The sequence below is a fragment of the Mastacembelus armatus genome, chromosome 8, assembly GCF_900324485.2.
Source record: "Mastacembelus armatus chromosome 8, fMasArm1.2, whole genome shotgun sequence".
In the NCBI taxonomy this organism is placed as follows: domain Eukaryota; kingdom Metazoa; phylum Chordata; class Actinopteri; order Synbranchiformes; family Mastacembelidae; genus Mastacembelus; species Mastacembelus armatus.
The window spans coordinates 22105394-22130940 of record NC_046640.1 but is presented as its reverse complement, the minus strand read 5'-3'; the positions used below and the strand labels follow the sequence as shown (position 1 = coordinate 22130940).

Below are 25547 nucleotides of genomic sequence, written 5' to 3'. Positions count from 1 at the left end.
GCGTCACACGGTGGTTATTGTCTTAGTGTTTTTGTTCTTTGTACCTTCCATCTGCCTTGTTAAAGACAGTCATGTGTATGAGATGTACACACAATACAGCGCTCAGAACAAGTACACGAGCAACTACACCCCCGTCGTCCTGAGCATCTCTTCCGCCGACTGTACACCTACACAGGCCGAGGACGCGCTCACACGTAAACCTGCCGACGACACACACACCTCTCTCCCCGTGCATGCCTTTGTTGCTGCTGTCCCACCTAGTTACCTTTCCTCCTGCTCTGTCTTCATCATTTCCCCCTCTCCCTCTCTGCACCCACCCATTAATGAAAAGCTCTATAAATGAGCACAGGCTGGAGGGCTCGGAGAGAGAAAGCGATACGGTCAAGTAGGACGTGGGAGGATGGAGGGATGGACAGCGAACGGCTGCTGAGTGCTGAACTAGGCCAGTAGGGGTTGAGGGAGGAGGGCGGGTATCATATCAAAGCCTTGCGAGTCGCTCTGTGCGTCTCTGCTGTCAATCACTTTATCAGTTTCAGCATCTTGTCAGTTTGTCTGCGTCTGGAGTTGGTGTGTGTGTTTCGCTCCAGACAGTTTGACAGAAGTTGGCGTGGAGCCCTCTTTACCTCCACTTCCCTCCTTCTTCCTCCTCCCGCTCGCTCCCTCGTCTCCTCCCGTCCTCCCTTGTCAAGAAGCCAACATCTCATCTGGAGGGAGAGTTTATATCCTCTGTAATATTTCCCATAATGCTGTTTCAGAAGATTCCACATGAATTATTGATCTGTGTGAGATTGCAGGTAAACCATATGCCATCACACCATGTATCTGTGTGTGTGTGTGTGTCAAGTGTTTTTTTTTTTCCACTTGTTTTCTTCTTTGCTCCGTCTCTAACAGGCATTAATATGTACTGATTCATATGATGCATGTTTCCTGGTGCTGTATTAACCTCGATGTCTCTCTCTCTCTCTCTCTCTCTCTCTCTCTCCCTCTCCCACCTCGTCTTTCTTTCTGCTACTCCCGTCCACTCCCTCTATCTCTCCAGGTATTACTGTCCCACTCCTCCACCATGCCTGTCTGCCGCTGCTGCAGCCCCTCCCCACCTTGCGGCCATGCCGAGGCCTCCTCCAGTCCCCCTTTGGTCGCCCAGGAGCAAGAGAGGCGAGCCCGACCTTTATGTCCACCTCCACCTCCGTCGCTCCACTGCCGCACCAACGCCTCCCTCTGCCTCTCCCTCCTTCTCCTGCTGCTCTGCCTTCTCCACCTGCCCCCGGCCTGCCAGTCACGCAGAGAGAAGGGCGGGGCAGGCGGTGGCGGCCACTACATCCCGATCCCCCAGCCCCCTCCGCACCACATGGCCCTGCCTAACATCCTGCGTGGCCTCAGCATCGCCGTCGTGCTGGTGGGCAACTCCAGTGAGGTGGCGCTGGCTGGGGCCCGGGAAAAGGAGGACTTCATCCACATGGCGCCAAACGTGGAGGTGCTGACCATGAACGAGACGGACCCTAAAAGCATCATCAAGAGCATCTGTGACCTAATGACGGAGCACTGGCTGCAAGGCGTGGTGTTTGGGGATGACACCGACCAGGAGGCCATCGCTCAGATCCTGGACTTCATTTCAGCCCAGACCCATATCCCCATCCTCGGAGTCCGCGGGGGCTCCTCCATGATCATGGCTGCCAAGGTAAGGCTGCCAACCCTCATCTCTTCTTTCTCTTTGTGGTGCAGGTTGTGTAAAAACAGGTGGTTTGAGTGTGAAGATATAGAGAAGATTGACCCTAAAGCTTTGCTGGATTCCATTTCGATTGGCTGCACTTCGCTGTCAGTCTTTGACATGTGACTGTCCTCAGTCCTCTGTAGCTCTCCGGTACAATCTTGACTGGGATGGATTATGCTGCCTTACTAAGACACCTGGCTATCCATCTTAAACCAATCACAGAGTGTTCAGCATGTGTACCATATGCTCAGCTGGGATTTGTGCAGGACTCTCATTTACACTAATGGCCAAAACAAAGGCCATTAAAGCCTTTTAAGGCGGAGATGCACTTGTTCATATCAACGTTTCACAAAACAAAGAAGCCATTTTGAGTTGTTTTGGCTTGAACTGGGGGTTTCTCAGCTTCTCGTCTACTGCATCAGTATTAAGTCTGGTGCCGACAGGCAGCCCGACAGACAGATGGGGTAAGCTGGGGTGTCTGATTTGAAAGACGAACTGCCAACAGAGCTGATGCCAGTGACAGGATCAGCTGGAGATTGCACCAAAACAGAGAGCTAGAGCTTTGCCTATTTACTAGGCCTTGCCTAATGGGATAAAGCAATCTGCTGCTGCTTTATCTGTGTCCGCCTGGGATTTGGGCTTGGAACCCATTCCACAAAATCAGCTCATTCATTTGGTAGTTTAGCATAAATCCAGCTGTATTAAATAATAAGCATTTGAGGAAAACAGGAAGAGTGGAACCTGCATTAAAACCCTGACGACAGTGTTTCCTCCTGATGAGAACTGGTCGCTGTTTGTTTTGGGGCCTTGCAGTCCCGGCCTTATCTGTGTCTCCACGCTGTTGTCCTCCAGTTTGTGTCCTGACCCTCCGGTGTCAGCAGGTCATTTTGGGAGCAGAGACATGAGTCTCAGTGTCACAGCGAGGCCAGCTCTTCTCTCTGTTCCTTCTCATTACACCACCCAATCCCATTTAAAGCTGCACTTTTTCCAGGCCCCCTGTTACAGTACACACCCTTTGTCACATTGCAATGCACGCCATATGTCTTATACCCTCTACCCCAGTAGCAGTATATGCCAAAGCATGACCCTGTGTGAAATTTAACAAGAAAGGCTGCTGGGATGTGGGAGGAAGTGGGAAGCACTGGGGGAAATCCTGAGGTCTGTGTGTGCAGGGGCAGAATCATTTAAGAACCACATGTGCTCTAAGTGCATCGAGCGCAGGAATAAGGAGTGTTTTTGTGGCACAAGTTTAAATGGATTTCCCCCGGCCACAAGCCAAAGTCCGCCTCTCCTGAGAACTTCCTCCTGGTTGCACTGGGGCCCAGGAGAGCAGGGACGAGCTGCGCTGAGCCTCAGTCTCCAAACGGATTTGTGTCTGCCTAATGGGCTGAGACAATGGAGTGGTAAAAATACGATAGAGAAGGATCAGAAGTAGGGAGAGTGAGAGAGAGAGAGAGAGAGAGACATGGGGCAAAATGGAGAAATTGAGATAGTCGGGATGAGATTGGGTGGAAAAAATGTAGTTTGAGTAAAAGCATCCGGAGGAGGAGGGAGTGGTGAGAGTTACTTAAGGGTTCTGGCCAGACCGGGGAGAGGTAATGGACAGGTTAGAGTAGAGAACAAGGACTGAGCCAAAAGCAGAAGAAGAAAGAGTTTGACACCATTCAGACAGCGGAAGAGGAGAGAGGGAAAATGTGTCTGAAAGTGAGTGGGAGATGCTGAGAGGGATAAAATGAGAGGAAGGCATGAAAGTTTTCCCATAGGGACTGCAAAAATAAAGAACAAGTAATAGAGAGAGAGATTTGTGATAGACTGAGAGAAAGGTTGAGTTATAGAAAAACTGTGCTGTGGTATGTTTTAGTTTTTTCTGAGGGAATGGGCTGACAAAGACCGGGGAATGGGGACTGCAATATGAGGTGTTTATCGTACAGCCTCGCTCCATCACACACACGCAGCCATCAAGACTGAAGGCCAAATGCTGCTGTTAGCGTTGGCAGGACAGCTCCTCCTTTTTCATTACACATCCAGGAGAGAGCGATAACAGGAAGCGACACAGACGGCAGAAAATACAGCGATTTGATTTTTAGTGCAGAATTTGGGCAAATGGTACAAGATAATTCCATAAAACGTACTGCTGTAGTGCCGAGTGAGGACTCAGGTCGAATCAGAATCAGAGAAATATTTTCCAGCTCTCATATGCGTCTGCCAGGACTGTTATTTGGTATTTGTGGTGCAGGAAAACAAAGCTCAGCACAACATTTATTGCCAGTGGGAGATACGGTCCCCCATCCAGTCTAGTATCATCACCTAAAACTCAAAAAAAATAAATAAATAAAGTTTTCTTCACAATCAGTCTTACAACTCACCGAGAGTCTGAGCTGACATCTGTAACAAGAACAGAACTGGATTTTTGAGACCAGTTTCTCCTGGGGATGGAGCGAAACCGCAGCAGAAACTCAGCAGTCAGAAATGGGACCGGGGCCACCACAGTGTGCGTGCTGCGGCTCCGTGCTGTACTTACTGCTAGAAATAGTGAACTTGTGTATTCACTTCAAAAGTGGGAGAGTTAAATAGATGAAGGGATGGAGGGAGGAAGCCTGGCAGCTCCAGTATTAACAAGAAATGAGGAAGAAGGAGAAGGAGGAGGAGGAGGAGGGAGATGGATGGAGATAAAGGCCATTCACATCTATATCAATGAATAGGATCAGGGAGGGAGGGGAGTAGGAGGATGAGAGCACTGAGGGTGAGAGGAGGGAAAGATGGGAGTGTTTGCAGCAGCAGGTGTGTCGCCATCTATCCAGCACAGTACGTGGAGAAGCTGCCTCTCGTCTCAGGAAACAGAGGAGGAACAGCAGAGGAGAGAAAGATGGATGGAGCACAGCTGGAGCCACATCTGTAAAAGACAAGACATGATAAAGGAGGAGAAGTGGATGAAGATGGAGAGGGAAGGCGTCCAACAGTTTAGGGGGTGTGTCTGTGTAAATGTGTGTGTTCTTACCTAACCGCCATGGCAGCAGTTGCCAGTCTTTTGTCGTAGTGGTTTCCAGCACCACCCTGCTAGTTGTCCCTCTCCAGTGTCTATCGGACTGCAGTAATCAGTTCGATCTCAAGCTTTGGCTAATGCTCATATTATCAGCACATGGTGAGCCATTCCCCCCAGCTTCTTCTTCTAGAAGGTACGGCTTTGTAGTGGTACGAATAGCTGTGGTGTCGCCGATCGCCCCGGGGCTCGCTGCACAATACGAACAGCGAGCTAATCTGTGAGTGGAAGCTGCTGCTGCTGTAGATTAGCGGAGAGATAGCATCCGCTTGAGTGTAGGATTGAAACGTAAGATCATCAGCAATTAACGACAAGAGGAAAGCAAGCGACCCTGATGACCTGAGGGAAAGTGTGATGTGATATGAGGAACATTTGCAGACAGACAGGCTCACATCCACGTTTCCATACATGTACAGCAAGACGTGTGTTACCAGGGCGATCAATGCGTGAATATAAAAGAGATAATGGGACCGTTTTAAGGTGGAACTACAATGAACCATCACATCCACACATGTACTATGAGAACCACGGGGACCCACGCACACACAGGCAGTGCCACACACAGAACAAATCTGTTCCCTGCCATCTTTTGTGTCACTGGCTGCCTTCTCCAGGAACAAAACAGCAGGATGTGTTCAATTAACTTTTGCCCAAATAATTCAGGCTTTTCATCGTTTGAAACGCCGCTCGTTTGCCTGTGGGTGTCCAGCCCTTCTGTAAGTAAAGAGCCAGAGATTGTGTTTGTGTTGCTGTGTAGATGTGTGTCCTGTGATAGTGTAGAACTGGTGTTAAACTGTGTCCAGGGATAATTGTAGTGGAGCATGTGTTTGTGTATGTGTGTGTGTGTGTAGTGGAGCGTTCGAACCGTTTAATCACAGCACAGGCTTGAATTCAGTGGAGCAATTAATGTCCACAGCTCATTGTCTGAAGAACCATGTTCCTCCTGTCCTCACCCTACAGTTAGAGCAAACAGAACCTCTGGTGTAATCTATGGTCAGAAGAAACCGACTTGTTCTGGTGTCACTTCCTCGGGGAGGTATCCTCTAAACGTCCACTAACGAGTCTACGTTTCTATTCTGAATTATGTCCAACAATATCTCCTATTGTTTTAGTAATCACCGAGGTCCTGTACTCTATTAATGTAATGTGCTGCTCCGCTTGGCAGCACCACGTTCTTTCTAAAACACAATTAGACACAATTAGCAGCGTTTGTAGACGATAAGAGAATTAAAAGTGAGTGTTCCTGTGCCTGACGACTCTGTGTTTTCTGTTTCTGTTTCTCTTCCCTTTCTCTCTGCGTCTCTCTGTTCCTCTCACTTCTAATTGTTTAGTTCATTCATGGATGTTGGGAAGCATAGTAGACCCTGTGTACCAGCTTTCTGATGTCCCCTTTCATCCTGGATATGTTCCCTTTCCTGATTTTGCTGCTCTCTGCCTGGTTTTATCCCCTGCTGCGTCTCTGTCAGCTGATTTACTGTCTCTAACACTCTCTCATATCCTTTATTTACAGTTGTAAAAGCTTGAAAGGAAATTTTCAGAACATCTGAATATACTCTGAGTCTGAATCTGCTTCTATTGGACACATTATGAAATTATAAAACAAAACAAATGATCATTTAAAAATCATTGTAATAAAGGCTGGATGCTTCCGTTTCTATGAACACACACATCCCAGATTTCTGTTCCTCATTGTTTTTACTTTCTCTAAATGGAGGCTAATACAGTATCTTATGCTGGATTTTGTTATTCCAGGATTATTGGCAACATTACATGACAAATACATCAACACAGTGAACCAACGTTTCTGATTTGGATTTAGTTTTGAAATTTTAGTCTAGTTTGTATCAGAGATATTTTGTTTTTAACATTATATTTTAACATGTTTGATATCGCAGCTGTCTCCACGTTTGTTGTGCACAGTTGCCGTGGTTACAGCTGTCTCCACGTTTGTTGTGCACAGTTGCCGTGGTTACAGCTGTCTCCACGTTTGTTGTGCACAGTTGCCGTGGTTACAGCTGTCTCCACGTTTGTTGTGCACAGTTGCCGTGGTTACAGCTGTCTCCACGTTTGCTGTGCACAGTTGCCGTGGTTACAGCTGTCTCCACGTTTGTTGTGCACAGTTGCCGTGGTTACAGCTGACTCCACCTTTGTTGTGCACAGTTGCCGTGGTTACAGCTGACTCCACCTTTGTTGTGCACAGTTGCCGTGGTTACAGCTGACTCCACCTTTGTTGTGCACAGTTGCCGTGGTTACAGCTGACTCCACCTTTGTTGTGCACAGTTGCCGTGGTTACAGCTGACTCCACCTTTGTTGTGCACAGTTGCCGTGCTTACAGCTGACTCCACCTTTGTTGTGCACAGTTGCCGTGGTTACAGCTGACTCCACGTTTGTTGTGCACAGTTGCCGTGGTTACAGCTGTCTCCACGTTTGTTGTTCACAGTTGCCGTGGTTACAGCTGACTCCACGTTTGTTGTGCACAGTTGCCGTGGTTACAGCTGACTCCACCTTTGTTGTGCACAGTTGCCGTGGTTACAGCTGACTCCACGTTTGTTGTGCACAGTTGCCGTGGTTACAGCTGACTCCACCTTTGTTGTGCACAGTTGCCGTGGTTACAGCTGACTCCACCTTTGTTGTGCACAGTTGCCGTGGTTACAGCTGACTCCACCTTTGTTGTGCACAGTTGCCGTGGTTACAGCTGACTCCACCTTTGTTGTGCACAGTTGCCGTGGTTACAGCTGACTCTACCTTTGTTGTGCACAGTTGCCGTGCTTACAGCTGACTCCACCTTTGTTGTGCACAGTTGCCGTGGTTACAGCTGTCTCCAAGTTTGTTGTGCACAGTTGCCGTGGTTACGGGCCAGGGCACGGTTCAGTGTAGTATATCTGGGCACTGGTCAAAGAAACTGGACTTCAGGGGTCAAACAGGATCATCTAGTGTGAGTACACCCTAAGATGCCTTTTAGTAACGGCAGCAACAGGTCAAGCAGCTAAATCTGAACAGGAGAGAGATTTGGTTTTTACTGATCAGGAGCTGCAGATGTTTAGCATGAAGTCACGAGGTCATGTGCATTTTTGTCCATCTTTATCCTTTGGTTTTTCTTGTCACTTGTCAACAAATATTTTCTGTCAGAATTTGGTTGATGAAATTAGCAGGGGTTTAAACTGGGTTTCCTGGTGCAGCCTGGTTTAGTGGATATGTCCCACTGCTGTTCTCTTCTTACCTTCTCATTGTCCTGGTTTGGAAAATGTGACAACCCGCTGCATGTGTTCCCCTTTTCTGGAGAGAGAAAGATCGAGAGGGAGGGAGAGGGAGAAGGATAGGCAGAGGAGAAATATCGAGAGTCCTAAATTTATGTGTCCCATTTTCCAACCCCGTTGGTCTCATTTTACTCTGACCATTTTTAAACTCACCCCATGACTTCTTCTATACCACAGCCTCCCAGAACTTAACTCTTTCCAACTCAGATGATGTTTCTCTGCCCTGCTCCATTGCTTTACATTACAGACAGATTGCTCCTATACACTAGATTAACTCCGGCAGATACAGTGGTTGTGTACTCAGAGTGGGCTGGGGAAATAATTAGGAATTAGATGAGCTAGGCTTTTGCAAAATCACTGATTTCACAGAAGCAAAACGGAGCCATACGTTTTCTGTTTGTATACTGGATGATGAACTGGAACTTTCCCGTTTTCCTCCTGCTGTCCCATCTTTCCATTGTTCTCTTGTCATTCTTTACTCCTTCTCTCCCTTTAAGGACGTGGCTTGCTGCTAAATGTCTGATTTGTCTTGTGTTAACTCACACGGTGTCGACAGACAGATGTGCACCAGATGTACAGGTGTTCATTTGCCCTCCCCCAGCCACGCTCCCATCCTTCAGCCTCTCCCTCCCCATCCCCAAATTTCAGTAGAAGCCAGTGAACAGAATCTGTCACTAAAAACAACAGGTCATCCATCCTTTTTTTTTTTTACCCCACCCATACATTCTCACCTCCCTCCCCTTCCTTTTCCTTCTGCTTGGCCTCTTTTTCTTCATTCTCACTCTGGGTCCCCCCGGAACTGGAGCAGCTACACTTTCCACTCCATCCCCACCCTGTGCTCACGACTCCTGACTCCCCCCGGCCATGATCTTACACCTTCATTGCAACTAAAGCCCCAGCCTCATCTCCCTTCCCTCCTCCCCTCCGCCCTTCCTCATTTACCTGTCCTCCCTCCAGACTCGACAACTCTTCCCCTCCATTCTCTACAGATCACCACATCACCACATCACCACCACCACCACAATCTACCAGCTCCTTTCCTCTCCTTCTCCAACACCCATCCTCTCCTCTTATCCCCTTGTGGCCCTAAGACCAGCCCTTTGCCGGGACCCTTATTAGCCTTATCTCCACTCGCCTGCAGCCTGATTCAGAGGTGGAGAGGGAATGGACCTCTATCTATTCATAGGCTGAGATGAGTCAGTGCTTTTCTATAAAGCCTACAGTAGATCCAGAGAGGATGGTGCACAGAAAAAGAACAAATTTAGGATTTGACTTAATTACTTACTGTAAAGAGATCAAAGATGTGCTGCTGCACCCTGGCACCAACCGCTTTACCTTTAACACAACCATTTCCCCTCAGACCTTATCCAGTAATAAACCTCCGTCTCAGTTGTTCCTACTGATGGGTGGTGCTACAGATTTGTCCTCTACAGCACCCAGTGTTGACTTTGTCTTCTGGGTGTCATTCAAAGGTGGTACGGCCAGTATTATGAGATTAATACCTCACCGCTGCATTCATTTTGATTCATTAATATAATCGCTGCAAACAAACCACGGCAGCCTTTCTAGCTGGAGCTACAGGGTCAAAAAAATCCTACAACACCCAGGATGCATTGCACCCAGTGCATCCCAATGCCCCGTCCATTGTAGTTCAGTTTAATACCAACTTTCTCTTGACGAGAGACGAGCTGTAAGACTCACGCAGCAGCTCATACATTAGTGTTCAGACGGCACCTGCTGACCCACAGCACAGACGTTATTCAGCCGAGACACAGTCTGAGCTGACTGGGCACACACAGAATATACAGGAATAGATGTAAAGGCTGGCAGAAACACACACACACACACACACACACACACACACACACACTCGTATGTATTCCAGGTGACAGTTCAATCTATTTAGGTGTCAGAGGCTGTTTCCATCTGAGCCCTTGTTAGTGCACAAGCTTTGACCCTGAGACAGAAAACAGGCTCTGACTGCCCCACACCGGTGGATTGTCATCAGGCTGGAGCAACTGTGCATGAAATGTAGTTTTTTTCCCCCTTCTAGTAAATACATTGATATAAACGTGCTCATTTTAACACACTCGCTCTCCCTGCAGTTATATTTCTTTTACGAGTGCGTTATAATTTCTTTATACTTTGTAATTAGGAATAAAAGCACCATTTGTTTTTGTCTGACTTCACAGATCTGATCTTCAGCAGCACATCCCAGGAACACTGTATTTGCTTTCTTTTGAAAATCCAGCTCTCTGTGTTTATGGACTCATTGCCACAAACATTGCTGGGATGATTAAAAAAAAAAACAAACAAACCAGGAAATAACTCTTTGCTCAACCTCATTCTGTCTCGTTGCATCGCTCCCTCTCTATTTTATATCTCAGCTGCTCCGGCGCTCTCCTCCTCCTCTCCCTCTCCTTCTCACATCATGCGAGTTGAGCCGAGCTCCTGTGATGAATGTAAATGTTGCCCCTCCCCTCTCCTGTTCTCCTAAATTACAGCAAACACCACCTCCTCTTTTCGTCCTCACTCCCTCTGTCTGTCTGCGTTTACCCACAGCCCTGCAGTGCATCCTCACACGTCGACCTACATGCCTCCTGCATCCATGAAGACACGTTTAGGGAGGCGGTGCACAGACGTGTGAGTCAGACCTGATAAGAACCATGAGACACCTCCAGCATGTATGATGCCTTCTCTGTGTGGTTCAGTGTGAGGTCAGAATACGCTGAGTTCACGTTTTGGCAGAACAGAAACAGCTACTCATGTGATTTACTTGTAGGCATTACAGTCATTTTTCTGCTTTTTTTAAAATGTTGGTGCACAAAGTAAAAAAGACACACACCTGTAGACACGGTGGACACTAGTCCTTCAGATTAGTTACCGTAGAGCGAGGAAGCAGAGCAGCCACCAGGCCTCACTTTGTCCCATTAAACAACTTCAGCTGTGAAACCAGCACAGAGAATGGAGCTTCTGACACACACTGACATAAACAGGCATGAGCTGACAGTAATTTATTCAGTGTTGGAATGCCAGCTTGGAAAAATGAAGCACATGATTCTGTCTGCAGTGGGCAGCGCACGGCTCGGCTTTTAGGCTTAGACAGTCGGCACCGCTTGTTTGTCTGCTTATCTCCAACAATACCCGTGTGAGGGCACTGGGCCCAGCATCCCCATGTTTTCCACTGAGGGGCCACAGAATAAACCTGCACCACTTAAAGGAATAGTTCATGAAATATGTGCTTTCATGTTGGCACAGTGAATACGAACCTGGGGCCAGCAGCTGGTTAGCTTAGCTTAGCTTATCATACAGACTGGAAACAGGTCGCACATAGAAACTATTTTTTATTTTTGTCTCCCGTCCTTTTGCTGAGCTAAGTTAGTGCTAGTTAGTCTAGTGTTATATTTAATGTCCGAATATCTGATTGATGTTGATTTTCTCATTTAACTGCCGATGACAAAGGACGTTCATTTTAAGGAATTTATGTTTTCAACCTGTGAAATAACTTGAAGGAAAATCAAGATACTTTTCATGAAAGTTCAAATTATTTCAATTTCAGTCAGAACAATTGGTCCAACTTGTAAAATACCATAATATTCAGATTAAACAGCCAGAAACTGTATCATCACCATCACTTATACTATCATGCGAATGTACATTTTATTATTTGTTGTCCTATTATCCTTATCACCATCATCATATTCAGCATCACCATCAATAAAACAAGCCTGCTGGGCTTTTAGCTGTTTGTGCATTAGCTCCTGTGTTTGTTGTCTGGGCCATCAGTCCTGTGTCATGCACTAGTTTGGTCGACTGGAGCGTTGGCTGCCCTGTTCTCCGTCAAAGACTGATTTGCATTAGCAAAGTCAAACAGGCTTAATAGACTTTTATTGGCATGAGGCGGCCGGGCGCTGAGGGGGGCTTTTAAACAATGCAATATGCTAATAAACAGAACGCTGTGTACCAGGACAACAACACGAAAACAATCCCATACACATGCACCCACCCAGCCCATGAGCCTGCATCAATAAATCCATTTGCTTTTATTCAAATAATTCTATTGGTGGAAAGACGAGGGTTATGCCCGGCAGCAGCCCAGGCATGAACTGTGATGTGTAGCAGAGTATCAGCCGTGACACTCTAAAAGTCAACATGTTGTTGTTTTAACCCAGATTGTCAATGTTTTGCATCTATTTACTTAACACCTTGTTGTTTTCTTGTCTTTGAGGTTGTTTTCTGTCTCTTTATAGTTATTTTGTGTATCTTTGTACTTGTCATGCATGTATTATTTCATATTTGAGGCTCTTTTGTAGTAATTTGATTGACCTAACAGTCCCTTCACAGTTCTAAGGTCTAGGGGCCCCCTGATCCCCGTTGGCCCGTTCGGTAATCCATCCATGACATCAACAGAGACACAGCTGCTCCTGTTGCAGGTTTTGCATATTTCCTCCAACTTGTACCAAGGTTATTCTGTTTGATAAGACTGTGGAGGAAACAGACCAGACCTGCGTCGTGTGTTGTTTTCTCACCTTGTTCTGGATCAGGGCCAGTCGATAGTAGCACCTACCTACAGCATGCTGTGCATCACCTTCAGTCAAGCAGATCCTGCAACATACAGTAGCTGAACCTTTATCTCGGTATGCGGATGCCACAAACAAAGATAAGTACACCCCCCCCAAACAAGAGAACCAAATTTGTGTCCGCTTGGTCCTGCACGGTGGACGACGTGATTTATGTGACCACACACAACAAAACACCGAACCTGAACTTCATAGGGAGGACCAGGTAGAAGAAACAGCAGTGAAGCACACGGAGAGTAAATAAAGAGGAGGATAACATTCTGTCCTCTGAATAGTTGTAGCTGTCCTTGGGCTGTGTGCTGTGGGTTTTTATATGGAGAGAAGTATGAACTGAATGCTTAAGTTCAGGGATATTTCTATGTGGTGACCGTGGAAACTGTCTGATTTCATCCTGCAGCACAGCAGCCGTGTACTGCAGCTAAGCCTTGGCTCTTATGTGACCATGACGGGCAATCACCGGACCACGTAGCTCTGACAGGATGACTTCCTGTACGTTTTACATCCACCATGCATTTCCACGGGTGGAGCTAAACCCTCGGTCTCGCTTTCAGGTAGAAGCGCAGGGGCTGAGATCCTAGTCTAGTGTGGGAGTTAGGTCCATATTAGACAATTCACCACTTTGTTATTCATGTCCAGTGTTAATGTAGGGAGTCATCAGTCCTTTCTTTAGCAGGGACGCATATGGGTGTAGAGGGTGGGGAGGTGGACTCGTCTGTCTGACTTTCACGTGTCCTTGTCTCGTCACAGATGCTATTAACATTCTCCTTTTTACTAACGGCAACCATGATGTTTTCTAACCATACCCTTAAAGCATAACCTTTAACCATAGCTCAGTCATAGCCATAACATCAGTCTTTCCCTAACACTGTAGTTCCCATGAGTTTTATAAAGATGCTCACATTAGAGCAAACCTTTGTTTTGTTTTTTTATCTGTATAAACTGCACTGGCACATTTCAGAAACTGGATGTATGAAAAACAAACAAATATATGAGCTGGACTGTTGGAGAAAAGTTGTCCTCCCCCCCGTCTGGCTCTCTGGACTGTCCATTCTTGACGCAGCGTTTTGGAAAATAAAACATGGCTGTGAATAGTTGGCGAGCACAGCTCACGCCCACAGGCAGGTGGTGGTCTGTTACTGTTAATTAACCTTCACTGGGCTAAGTGTCTGCTCTCAGTTTGATCGTTTGTCAAAGTTTGCATCAAGCCTGACAAAGGTGTCAGTAATTTAGGCCCATTGTTACTGAACCACAATACTTTGAAACTTATATTGAAGAGCTGACTGTCAGATGTCTTTTAAAGCCTGCACGGCTAATTAGCTTTGCCCTTCATTGTGATGTGTTTCTCCTCTGCTGCCTCACTCCTCCTGATTTTGTCGCTTTAAAGTTCAGTTTTTAATGTCGGCTTTCTGTTTCTGTCCATTGTGTCGAGCTGCCGCCTCAGTCCACAAAGCTACAGTGGATATATTGGGGGTTTTGTTTCAGAGGTTTTGACTGTTAAGACTAAAAAGCTAAAAGTTAAACAGAAAGTTGTGGTTGCATTTGATCCGAGGTCAGTAGGGGGGCACACTTTACCGCTGCAGGACTTTCTATAATCAAGACAATTCACCCGTATGTGTTTTAGAACTACACTACTTTCACAATCCTTTCTCCCACACGCTGTCGTCTTGACTTACAGTGCGTGGCAGCATCGACGGTGTCGGCTGGATTGTTTGTGCTGATGATGGGTATGATCATGAAACATGCAGTTCTCTCACAAAACACACTCCTTAGACACATCAGCACTTCCCACGCTGCATCTCTCCACATGTGTATGGGCGGTATGTTCTGACCCGTATGGCTGTGGACTATAGGGGGAGTCACTGTCTGTTCCTCAGTATCTTCTGTGCCCCGGAGCAACACTGAAGGTTTGAATGTGCTGCTTCCTGTCCTGGTGTTGAAACCAGGATTCTCAGCATCAGACACCTGACGATGTTAAAGCAGGTGACCTCCTAGTCATCAGCCCGCAGGTGAGTTACTGTGTTCGCACATTTGCACAAGTGACTCCAGCTGTTGTGAGTGTAGCTTCGATCACTCTTCTATCACAGGTGTGAACGGTGCGTGATTAGATATAAATGTAAGTGCATAGGGCTCAGGTGACCTATGGTAACCCTTTATGTTTTCATTTCATGCCATTACTTAAAAGCAGCTGGTGGGTTGTTTTTTTATTTTTTTTATTTTTTTCCAGTCTCATTTTGAAATGAAACCACTTTAAACATTTTGTTTGTTTGATCAGTTCTGACAATAGGGAAGAAAACAAATCACATTTTGTTTGGAGATGATATTTCAGCGACATGCAGGAGGTTCTGAACAGGCTCAGTTTGGCTTCTCGGGCCCTGCACTGGAAACTGGGTTATTGTCTCCGATGCCCTGGAGCAGAGCACAGAGCGAGCAACATGCTTGCTGCCTACAGTAATTTCAACATGCTGTCTAGTATCAGGGCTTAGAGAGTGGCACTGTGCACATTTTAGCAGCTGATATTGCAGCATTTACTCCACATCTCCTTCTTAGCCGGATGCAAATGCATAGGAAAAGTTTATTTGAGATGCTGCTATGACTTTTCCTGAGCTGCTGTAAATTAACCACAGGTCAAAAGCGGCACAGCTCTTGCTTTGCCTCCTCCTGTCAGGATGTTGTTGAGCATCACTGGGAAGGGTCAGGACCATGCCTGCTGTAGAACAAACTATCGATATGTCTTGTGAATATTAAAGAAAACTATGTTCAATGTGACCACTGCAGGAAGCACTGGGCTACTTCTACAGTCTGCTCCTCTGACCTTCACGCTGCCCACTGTGTGTTGGCAGTTTACAAATGTAGTCTCTTCCTTTTCTCTGCGCCCCCTTTAATAGGACGAATCAGCTGAACGTTTGAGTAAAAGTGTGCACGTAGGGTCAGCGGTGCAGCACGTGCACCAAAAGTATTAACACCCCTTCAGCGCCTTGTTTCCAACGAATCTGTGGTGCACAAAGCCATCATCGGTGTGGAGACTGCTCCCTGGGAGTCGCTGTGCCCCGCGGCATGATGGGACTCAACTCAGACGCTCATATAATACAGGATCCACGGCCGGGTGATAGAATAATCTGGATAATTATCAAAAAATGTTCACGCTAATGACGGTACACTGGTGTTTTGCATTTGATCCCTGTGCACAGTGGCTTCTACAGTAGGTCTGGGTACACAGCAGAGCAGCATCCAGCCAACACAAAATACCTTTCCCATCATTTGAAAATGTTATCATCCCACTATCCTGGCACACAGAGAGCCAAACTGCTCCATTAGCACACAGGCTTGTTTGCTTTTTCAACCATTTCCCCGTATGACGAGAAGCAGGACACGGCGACTGCAATTTCAGGTTTCATTTTCAAAAGAAAATCAGGCTTTAGAAGCAAATGAAATGTCCGACTCTGGGTTTAAAGTCCCAGGATGGAAAGATTTCACAGCTTGTGCCCTGTTACCATTCAGGGTTAACATGCTGACATGTGGTCAGACACAACGTTAGGCCATGCTGGTTGTTATCAAAGTAATAATGCAAATATCAAACCTTAGGATTCATGTCAGACTTAACACTGAACTGAATCAATTCAAATGAAAACACACACTCTGTGTAACACTCGACGTGTGTGTGTGTGTGTGTGTGTGTTTGAGGTCTAGCAAACGTCTGCGATTGTATAGATCAGTGATTATTGTTAGGATTATCACCATGTTCTGTTTCCTGTCAGTGGAAGCATTAGAGTTTGTGTGTGGGCAGTGGGGAAGTGGCAGCAGGGTGCGTGTGAAGCTGAATGGGGGGCATAGAGCGCTGCGTGGGTGTGTGCATGTGTGTAGATTATCTTGAGTGCTGTTGTGTGTGTGTGTGTGTGTGTGTGTGTGTGTGTGTGTAAATGCATGTAGGTGTTGTGTTTTCACGTGTGTCGCGCCGTGTGCTCGCGCTCGGTACAAGCGGTGAGTGGCGTTCTCTTTTTGTTCCCCACTAATGGCATCCTTAGCAGGTCTGTTACGATGGAAACCACGTTGCCACGGAAACGCAGCCCGTCTCCGTGAATTAGAAGTGTTTCGCTCCCCCTCTCGGGCTCTCTGAACATCCCTCTCACTTTGTCACCCTCTCTTCTTCCTGTTCCTCTGTCTCGTTCTGTCTTTTCATCTTCTCTGCTCCACCTGTCTCCACCTGAACCTGACAGGGCAGCGACCGGCGCCTGAAGAGAAGCGTGCACGTACACGAGAGAGCAAAGGGCAGACGGACACGGGAATAAGGACGAGCGAGAAAAGAGGAGGGGGAGTAGAGGTTTTCTGTGTGTGAAGGAAAAGACGGGTGGAGGGAGAGACGAGAATTAAAGTGGAACAAATATTCCTGTAAAAAGAGCACACAGCAAATGGCCAAAAGAATGTGGACAGAGGTGCTAATATACGAGATAATACCCAGTGGTCAAATCAGTATTCAGATACTATATGTACATATTATGGTGTAAAATTAAAGAATTACTGCAGTAAAAGTATATACTGCTGGGTAGCTGACGGTAATTACCCTACCCTTACTTCTAATTTGAAGTACTTTCCATACTGCTGGGTAGCTGACGTTAACTACCTTATATACTTCTAATTTGAAGTACTTTATATACCGCTGGGTAGCTGACGTTAACTACCTTATATACTTCTAATTTGAAGTACTTTATATACCGCTGGGTAGCTGACGTTAACTACCTTATATACTTCTAATTTGAAGTACTTTATATAGTGCTGGGTAGCTGACGTTAACTACCTTATATACTTCTAATTTGAAGTACTTTCCATACTGCTGGGTAGCTGACGTTAACTACCTTATATACTTCTAATTTGAAGTACTTTATATACTGCTGGGTAGCTGACGTTAACTACCTTATATACTTCTAATTTGAAGTACTTTATATACCGCTGGGTAGCTGACGTTAACTACCTTATATACTTCTAATTTGAAGTACTTTATATAGTGCTGGGTAGCTGACGTTAACTACCTTATATACTTCTAATTTGAAGTACTTTATATACCGCTGGGTAGCTGACGTTAACTACCTTATATACTTCTAATTTGAAGTACTTTATATACTGCTGGGTAGCTGACGTTAACTACCTTATATACTTCTGATTTGAAGTACTTTATATACCGCTGGGTAGCTGACGTTAACTACCTTATATACTTCTGATTTGAAGTACTTTATATACCGCTGGGTAGCTGACGTTAACTACCTTATATACTTCTAATTTGAAGTACTTTATATACCGCTGGGTAGCTGACGTTAACTACCTTATATACTTCTAATTTGAAGTACTTTATATACTGCTGGGTAGCTGACGTTAACTACCTTATATACTTCTAATTTGAAGTACTTTATATACTGCTGGGTAGCTGACGTTAACTACCTTATATACTTCTAATTTGAAGTACTTTCCATACCGCTGGGTAGCTGACGTTAACTACCTTATATACTTCTAATTTGAAGTACTTTATATACCGCTGGGTAGCTGACGTTGACTACCTTATATACTTCTAATTTGAAGTACTTTATATACCGCTGGGTAGCTGACGTTAACTACCTTATATACTTCTGATTTGAAGTACTTTATATACCGCTGGGTAGCTGACGTTAACTACCTTATATACTTCTAATTTGAAGTACTTTCCATACCGCTGGGTAGCTGACGTTAACTACCTTATATACTTCTAATTTGAAGTACTTTCCATACCGCTGGGTAGCTGACGTTAACTACCTTATATACTTCTAATTTGAAGTACTTTATATACTGCTGGGTAGCTGACGTTAACTACCTTATATACTTCTAATTTGAAGTACTTTATATACCGCTGGGTAGCTGACGTTAACTACCTTATATACTTCTAATTTGAAGTACTTTATATACCGCTGGGTAGCTGACGTTAACTACCTTATATACTTCTAATTTGAAGTACTTTATATACCGCTGGGTAGCTGACGTTAACTACCTTATATACTTCTAATTTGAAGTACTTTCCATACCGCTGGGTAGCTGACGTTAACTACCTTATATACTTCTAATTTGAAGTACTTTCCATACCGCTGGGTAGCTGACGTTAACTACCTTATATACTTCTAATTTGAAGTACTTTATATACTGCTGGGTATCTGACGTTAACTACCTTATATACTTCTAATTTGAAGTACTTTCCATACTGCTGGGTAGCTGACGTTAACTACCTTATATACTTCTAATTTGAAGTACTTTCCATACCGCTGGGTAGCTGACGTTAACTACCTTATATACTTCTAATTTGAAGTACTTTATATACCGCTGGGTAGCTGACGTTAACTACCTTATATACTTCTAATTTGAAGTACTTTATATACCGCTGGGTAGCTGACGTTAACTACCTTATATACTTCTAATTTGAAGTACTTTATATACTGCTGGGTAGCTGACGTTAACTACCTTATATACTTCTAATTTGAAGTACTTTCTATACTGCTGGGTAGCTGACGTTAACTACCTTATATACTTCTAATTTGAAGTACTTTCCATACTGCTGGGTATCTTGTGAATTTCCCCCCAGGGATCAATAAAGTTTGATGATCAGTCTGTATTTTGTTGGATCCATCTGATCCTGAAAAGGAACTAAAGTTCTCAGATAAATGTAGAGCAGGAAAAAGTCCAAGGTTTGACTCTGACATGTAGTGAAGTCCAAGGATGAAGAGTAGTACTACATGCAGATACTTTAGTACAGTAATAGACTAAATGTACTTAGTAACTTTCCAACACTGGTAATACCTGCATCAGCTCAGACTCCACACAAATAGAAAACATGGTTTATATCAGATTGTGTGAGACTCTAATAAACTGCACCAATAATCCCAGCTCCAGCTCTTTCCCTCTTAACAACTGGATTCTGGTGCATTGTTTTAGAACCACAGATGCACACCTGTTCTCTGAGGTGTCTGGTTTTAACTAAAAGTTAATCCACACCTTCCCGTCAGTCACCTTGTAGTATTATCAGTGTAAGCTGCTCTAATCGCTCCTCAGTGAAGGGTTTCCACAAAACTTTTCTTGGGGCACAGGATTTAAGTGATGTTGGCTGATGTGGAGTGGGTTCCAGTTCATCCCAAAGGTGCTGATGTTGGGGTGGAGGTCCAGGCTCTGGGCAGGCCTGTCAAGTGGAACCCTTTTGTGGACCTGTCTTTGTGTACTGGGGTGTTAAAATGGACAGAGCCTTCCACGGGCGACTGGCAGCACCATCTAAAATATCTAAACTATAGTCTATGCTCCTTTCTTCCAAACCAACTCAAGTTATATTTACATTTAACACACGTTGTGCATCATTAGGTTTTTTTAAAAACGTATCAAATATTTTAAATCCTGCATGGCCGTCCACGTTCACCAGCTCACATTCTCACACAGCAGGTGCAGAACTCCAGAGTCCCTTCAAGACTTCTCTTAATTGGAACAAAGCAGCCGATCCATGAAAAACCAGGCCGTGTATTGTATAATGCCACACTCACATTAACAGAAGACACACACGCTTAGAGAGCAGAGATAAAATATTCAAACAAAAAAGGGTTGATTAGGACAGAGTGCCGAGATAGAGGGAATTAAAAGAGGCAGGGAGTCTGAGTTCTGCTCCACATATGGAGGGAATATAAAATAGGGTGAGAAAACAGAGAAAGAGGAGCGAGAGATTGATTATGTCCTCCTAAGTGCTTTCGGCATTATTGGAACTGCAGTGTCCTCCCAAACCAGGCAATTTGAACGAACATTGCCGGGAGAGTGATTGAGTTGGGGGGGAAATGGAGAAGCGGGACGAGGGAGAGATAGTGAGGAGGAGGAGGAAGGAGGGCGAGGGGACGAAGGGGGCCGGCTGGCAGGGAGACGGGGAGAGCGAGGGTCTGGAGGGAGGACAGAGCGATAGAGAGAATAACTGGGTTCAAAAGTAGGACAGAGAGAGAGATGGCAAGAGACAAAGGGAAAAGGCGTGAGAGTGGGAAAGAGCAGGAAGACGAGCCAAAGTGAAAAAACCAACACGCTAAATTCCAGCTGGATGCTGAGAATAATAATCCATTTGTAGGATAACAACATCTGAATGTGCGTACTGAATGCTGAATCATCAGAACCAAATAACAATAGTCCAGCCAGAGCGAGAGACATGAACGGACACGTGGGTTTGGATCAGGTTTGGGTGTCGCTCCAGCAGAGAGACAGAGAAATGACAGTTAACGACACTGAGGAATCGTGTGTGTGTGTGTGTGTGTGTGTTCTGGGGTAAACAACAAACAAAGATGGCTGATGGACACGGAGGGAGGGCGGTGACGCAAGTGCAGACAAAAATGGAGGAACAAAATGTGCGACGAGACGTATGTGACGGAAACAATTCCGTGGTCCGTCGCTCGCTCGCCCTCCTGACAAATAAAGCAAACGTTATGTCACGCTTCCCACCACGTCCAGAGTGCATCGCTCAGAGGAGGGCCGAGCCCGATGGGAACGAAATACCGGTGATGGAGCACCCGCCTCTTTAGTCTAATGAGAATCTGCTCAGGTGGTAATTTAATATCAGGGAGAAGAAAGCTGCGGAGGTGGAGTCAGGATGCTTTGGCTCAGGCTTTGCAGGTTATTTTCGGATTAAAGTTTCCCTGTCGGCACGAGAGTTTCTAGATAATCCTGTTTTTGGTGACGACTCTTGATGGTGGTGCAGGAGCCAGTACAACAATATTAAAGTCCTGTATTCACTGACGCATCAGTGCAGAAGCAGGATTTTGCTGTTGCAGCAGGTGGATCTAGTTAAACACTCTGCTCACAGTTAATTTAGCCCAGTGTTTCTCAACCTAGAGGTCAGGCCACTATGAAGGGTCACAGGAAAAATCTTCGGGGTCCTGAGTTCTGTTGTACACATTTAGCAGACTACATTTAGGACATTAGGAGTCTAGAGAGGGAATTCTTTATAATAACACATTTCATTTGCTCAGGTCATCATGTGCTTTGATGGCGAATCTTACAGTAAATGCATCTGTCAGATAAACGTAGTGTGTGTCCTGCCTCAGCTGCTTTCTCTTTGCTTTGTAGAAGTCAGAAATAGATGTGAGTTTTTTTGTTTGCACCTGCAGTTTGGCCGCAGATGCCTCTTCCTCTTTGAAGCTCCGTGAGGCGTCTAATTTCACTTTGAAAACTCCGATATCAAACCAGGCTCTGACAAAAGCTCCTTGTTGGCTTCGACTGGAAAATGACCGAGTTTGTCACTGGAACTATTTTAATATTATATATATTTTGATTTTTGTTCCTCTACTTGCTGCTGTAGGTGTTTGTCCTTCTTTTGTAGCTTCTACAGGCTTTGCTTTTATGCCCGGACACGTTTTACAGTTTGCACTCACTATATTAGATCTTTGTTCTTCTAGAAACAAGTAGGTGAAATCTATAATTAGTTTGGTTTTGCAAAGTATATCCAGATTTTTCTTGCATATTTTAATGTGGAAATGGTTTTTCTTCCATAACTTTCTAATACATTATAATATGATTTGTATTAATTTATGTGAGGACAAAGTGTGACATAGATTAATTAGCTAATTAATGCATTCATTAACTGATCCTATTATGAGCCTATTAGCGTACTGCAACTGGTCATGTTTAATAAAACACTGAATAAGCTGGGACAGTAGGCAGCTTTAGTGTTTTCATGTTAATAATTATGTTTTTAACAGAGTGTGTGCAGTATTATGTGCGTGTGTGTAGATGAGTGTATTATTACTATCATGTCACCTCATTTGCTGCACAGTGATTGTATGATGCTTTACGGCTGTGCTCAGAGTTCATACCTGACAGTGAGTTACTCGGTGTCGCACAGCCTGCCTGCACCTCCGTTACCTGCTGGGCTTTGTCTGCTGGATGTTTTCTTTGTGGTTCCATGTGCAACATAATGAGCTTTCTAGGTCTGATAAGCTCGTTCTTTGTTGTGTGCGTTTGTTGTGTGTGCGCTCACGTACCACAGTGATGCTGTGTTCTTGCAGATATTTTTAGCAACTTTTTAAAATTAATACGTTTTAATTAAGAATTCAGTGGATGGAGGAAATCGACAGGACAGAGATGCGATGAAGCGAGTAGAGAGGAATGAGACGAGCAGGAGAGTGATTGTTATAATGACATACGCACACGGAAAGAAACAAGTGTTTGATTGTTTGAAGGTGTGTGAGGAGAGTGGCTTTAGCTTTAGTGCTACAGCTGGTGTGTGTGTGTGTGTGTGTGTGTGTGTGTGTGTTAGTCCATGTGTGTGTGTGAGCACAGAGGCACTAGCTCGTAGCTCCACAGGGTGTTTTCTGTGGCTGTCAGTGGAGATGAGGAGGGGGATGGGATCATAACCAGCACCCTGCATGTGGAAAAACATGAATCAGAGGTACCGAGCAGTTAATCAGCCAGGGCAGAGCTTAAAGGCGGCCTCTGTTCCTTCTAAACCCAGCTGTGAACCAGTGGCCGGAAAGAGACGCTTGGATTGATTATTTTTATCCAGCATCATTCAGGGTGATCAAACTCTCGTCATCAAGATGTTTGATGCAATGCCCAGACCCTCACCCCTGGTGCTTTATGTGTCACGGCAAGGCCTCGGTTCAACCGATGAGTGTTCCAGCATGTCTTTACTGTTAGCGTTCACTGATTTTTACAAGTGAGACCAAAATATTTCTTGGCTGGTGAACTCTGGGTAGCTTGACATTTACACTAGAAAGGCTCGTCTCAGGTCGGGCTGAATATTTTTTACTTATTTTATGGGCTGGATCTTTTTTTTGTCGTTTGGTTTATAGTTTCAGGCTGTAGCTGCCTCACACAGCCGAGACGATCTAGACGTCTGACCCGAAGGGTTTTAGGCTCCTGTAAGACACAAGGAGAAAAGTTTTCAGCTACAAAACTAAAAAAATACAAACAGCTTCAGTGAAGAGGCAGTGGTGGAAAAATAATTTGGATCTTTAAGTAAAAATAATAATGTCTAAAGACCAAATTTTAAGTGAAACTTCTTTTGCACTAATAATAAATAAGATATTCTCTTCTTGAACCTTTGAAGACCTGTGAAATAAACATTTCAACATGTTGTAGCTGGATTTAATAACTTCATAAAAATCTGTAACAAGGTTTCCTATTAATAAACTGATTATACATTTTGGATGATGACTTTTAATTTGAAAGTACCTGGTAACTTTATATAAATAGATGTTCCACTGACACTGGGTCAAATAAAAGTGTAAAGAAGCAGCAAAGCACAGTGAGTTGTTAGAAAATCAAAATGAAAGCTAAGTTATTAGAAACCAAACAAACAAACAGTCCAGAGGGACAGAGCTGAGCTATATTGGCGTGATGGACTGTCGGCTCTGCAGTGCACCACCGCCAACGTTCTACTGTATATTTCCTCTGCAGGCCTGATGGGCGACTGGACCCACTTACTATTGACACAGCTCATGGCGGCGCGCTGAACCTTTTCTCTGCTCTCTCCTTATTATCTGTGCCTGCTCCTTCTGTTCATTTCGCCTGGTTCTTTGTAAATGCCGTGTCCGGTGCTGTGAAATCTGTTAATCGATCGTGACACTGATTGCGGGCGAGAGTGAGAGAGGGACAGAAGAGCCGGGGGGGGGGGGAGTGAGCAAGAGAGGGTGTATAGTGCACGTGAGTGGGAGTGTGCACGTGCAAAAGAGATGGTGGGGGGACGGGGGAGATAAAGGAGAGGGGGAGCACGTGCACGGGGGGGGGGGGGCTGGGTGGAGTGGATGCATGTAAGTGTGGGACGGTGAATGAAATATTCCTAATTGCCAGGCTGAAGGTTTAACAGCTTGATGAATCTAATGGGTCATTGTGCACCATTTAGATATTGTTGTGGTTAAAAAGCTTTGGCAGCCACAGAGGACACCTGTCACGGAGAGACGGGGAGGACAGGCCAGCAGAGAGAAGGAAACAATAACACGATAAAGAGCAGGGACAGACATGGACGATAAGACGCCGTTAAAATGATGAAACACTTCCACATACCTGGGGCGATATTAACATCTGGAAATAAAGTTGACCCAGAGGACTGTTGAAGCGATCTGCACCCTTCACACCCTGACCACCAAAATAAAAATGATTTCTGCTTTGCTGAAAGAAAAAAGAAACCGTTGGACTCAGTACAGCACAGCAGCCTGTTCCTGGAGCGTTTAAAATGGTGCAGGGACAGAATCACATGGCATAAATTCGAAATGAGAAAATGGAGGCTCAGGTCCTGTTTGAATACACAGAGTCAGACCAACGACATTAAAAACCCCATAATTTAGTTATTCTATGAAGTCGAGGTTAAGTGTTTAATGTTATTTAGCACTAAACAGAAGAGTCCAAACATAGCAGGATGTAGAAACCATCACCTGAGCCTGGTGGATCTGCTGTCAGTGGGATGACATGCAGCATCAGTTCCTTTGTGGAACAGCTGTACTGAGTGTAAATAGCATTATATACTATTCAACATTAATTATGGCCAAGCCAATAAAGGTTTATTTTAAAACGAAAAAAGAAGCCAGGACAGGAAGTGAAGGGGGTTCTGGGATTAGTCCAGCGGCCCCCGTCCTAAAGCTAAACCCTCTCTCATCTCTGGAACATGCAGCTCTGGCTCTGTGCTCACTTGTCTTTTTAAAGCTTCACTGGCTGCACTTTAACAAGGACACACACACAAACAAACACAGGTGTGTGTGCGCTCACGCGTGCACAAAGGTAACCACGAGTGCTCACCAAAGGGTCTGATGGTGACATAATGAGGGAGCGTCTCTCCGTGTTAGCATCTTAGGCGGGAGGGCGGCGTGTTTTAAGTGCTTGTGCCAGAACAGGGCTAGTTAGCGAGGGAGCAGAGGAGCATACAGATTGGTTTATTGTCTTAGCCCGCCTCCTAACAGCCCCCTGCCACTGTCACGCCAAGAAAGCAGGTTTGAATT

The 25547-nt window shown here is 45.2% G+C and overlaps 1 protein-coding gene across 1 annotated transcript in view; it reads left to right on the top strand.

Annotated features, from left to right (window-relative positions):
- The first annotated feature begins 1483 nt into the window (after positions 1 to 1483).
- The window catches only part of grin2ba (glutamate receptor, ionotropic, N-methyl D-aspartate 2B, genome duplicate a), a 65299-nt gene continuing 41235 nt past the window's right edge, over positions 1484 to 25547 (top strand). The window contains exon 1 of the mRNA XM_026325227.1: positions 1484 to 1678. Within this exon, the coding sequence (XP_026181012.1) occupies positions 1484 to 1678 (195 nt within the window). The remainder of the gene's footprint in view (positions 1679 to 25547) is intronic.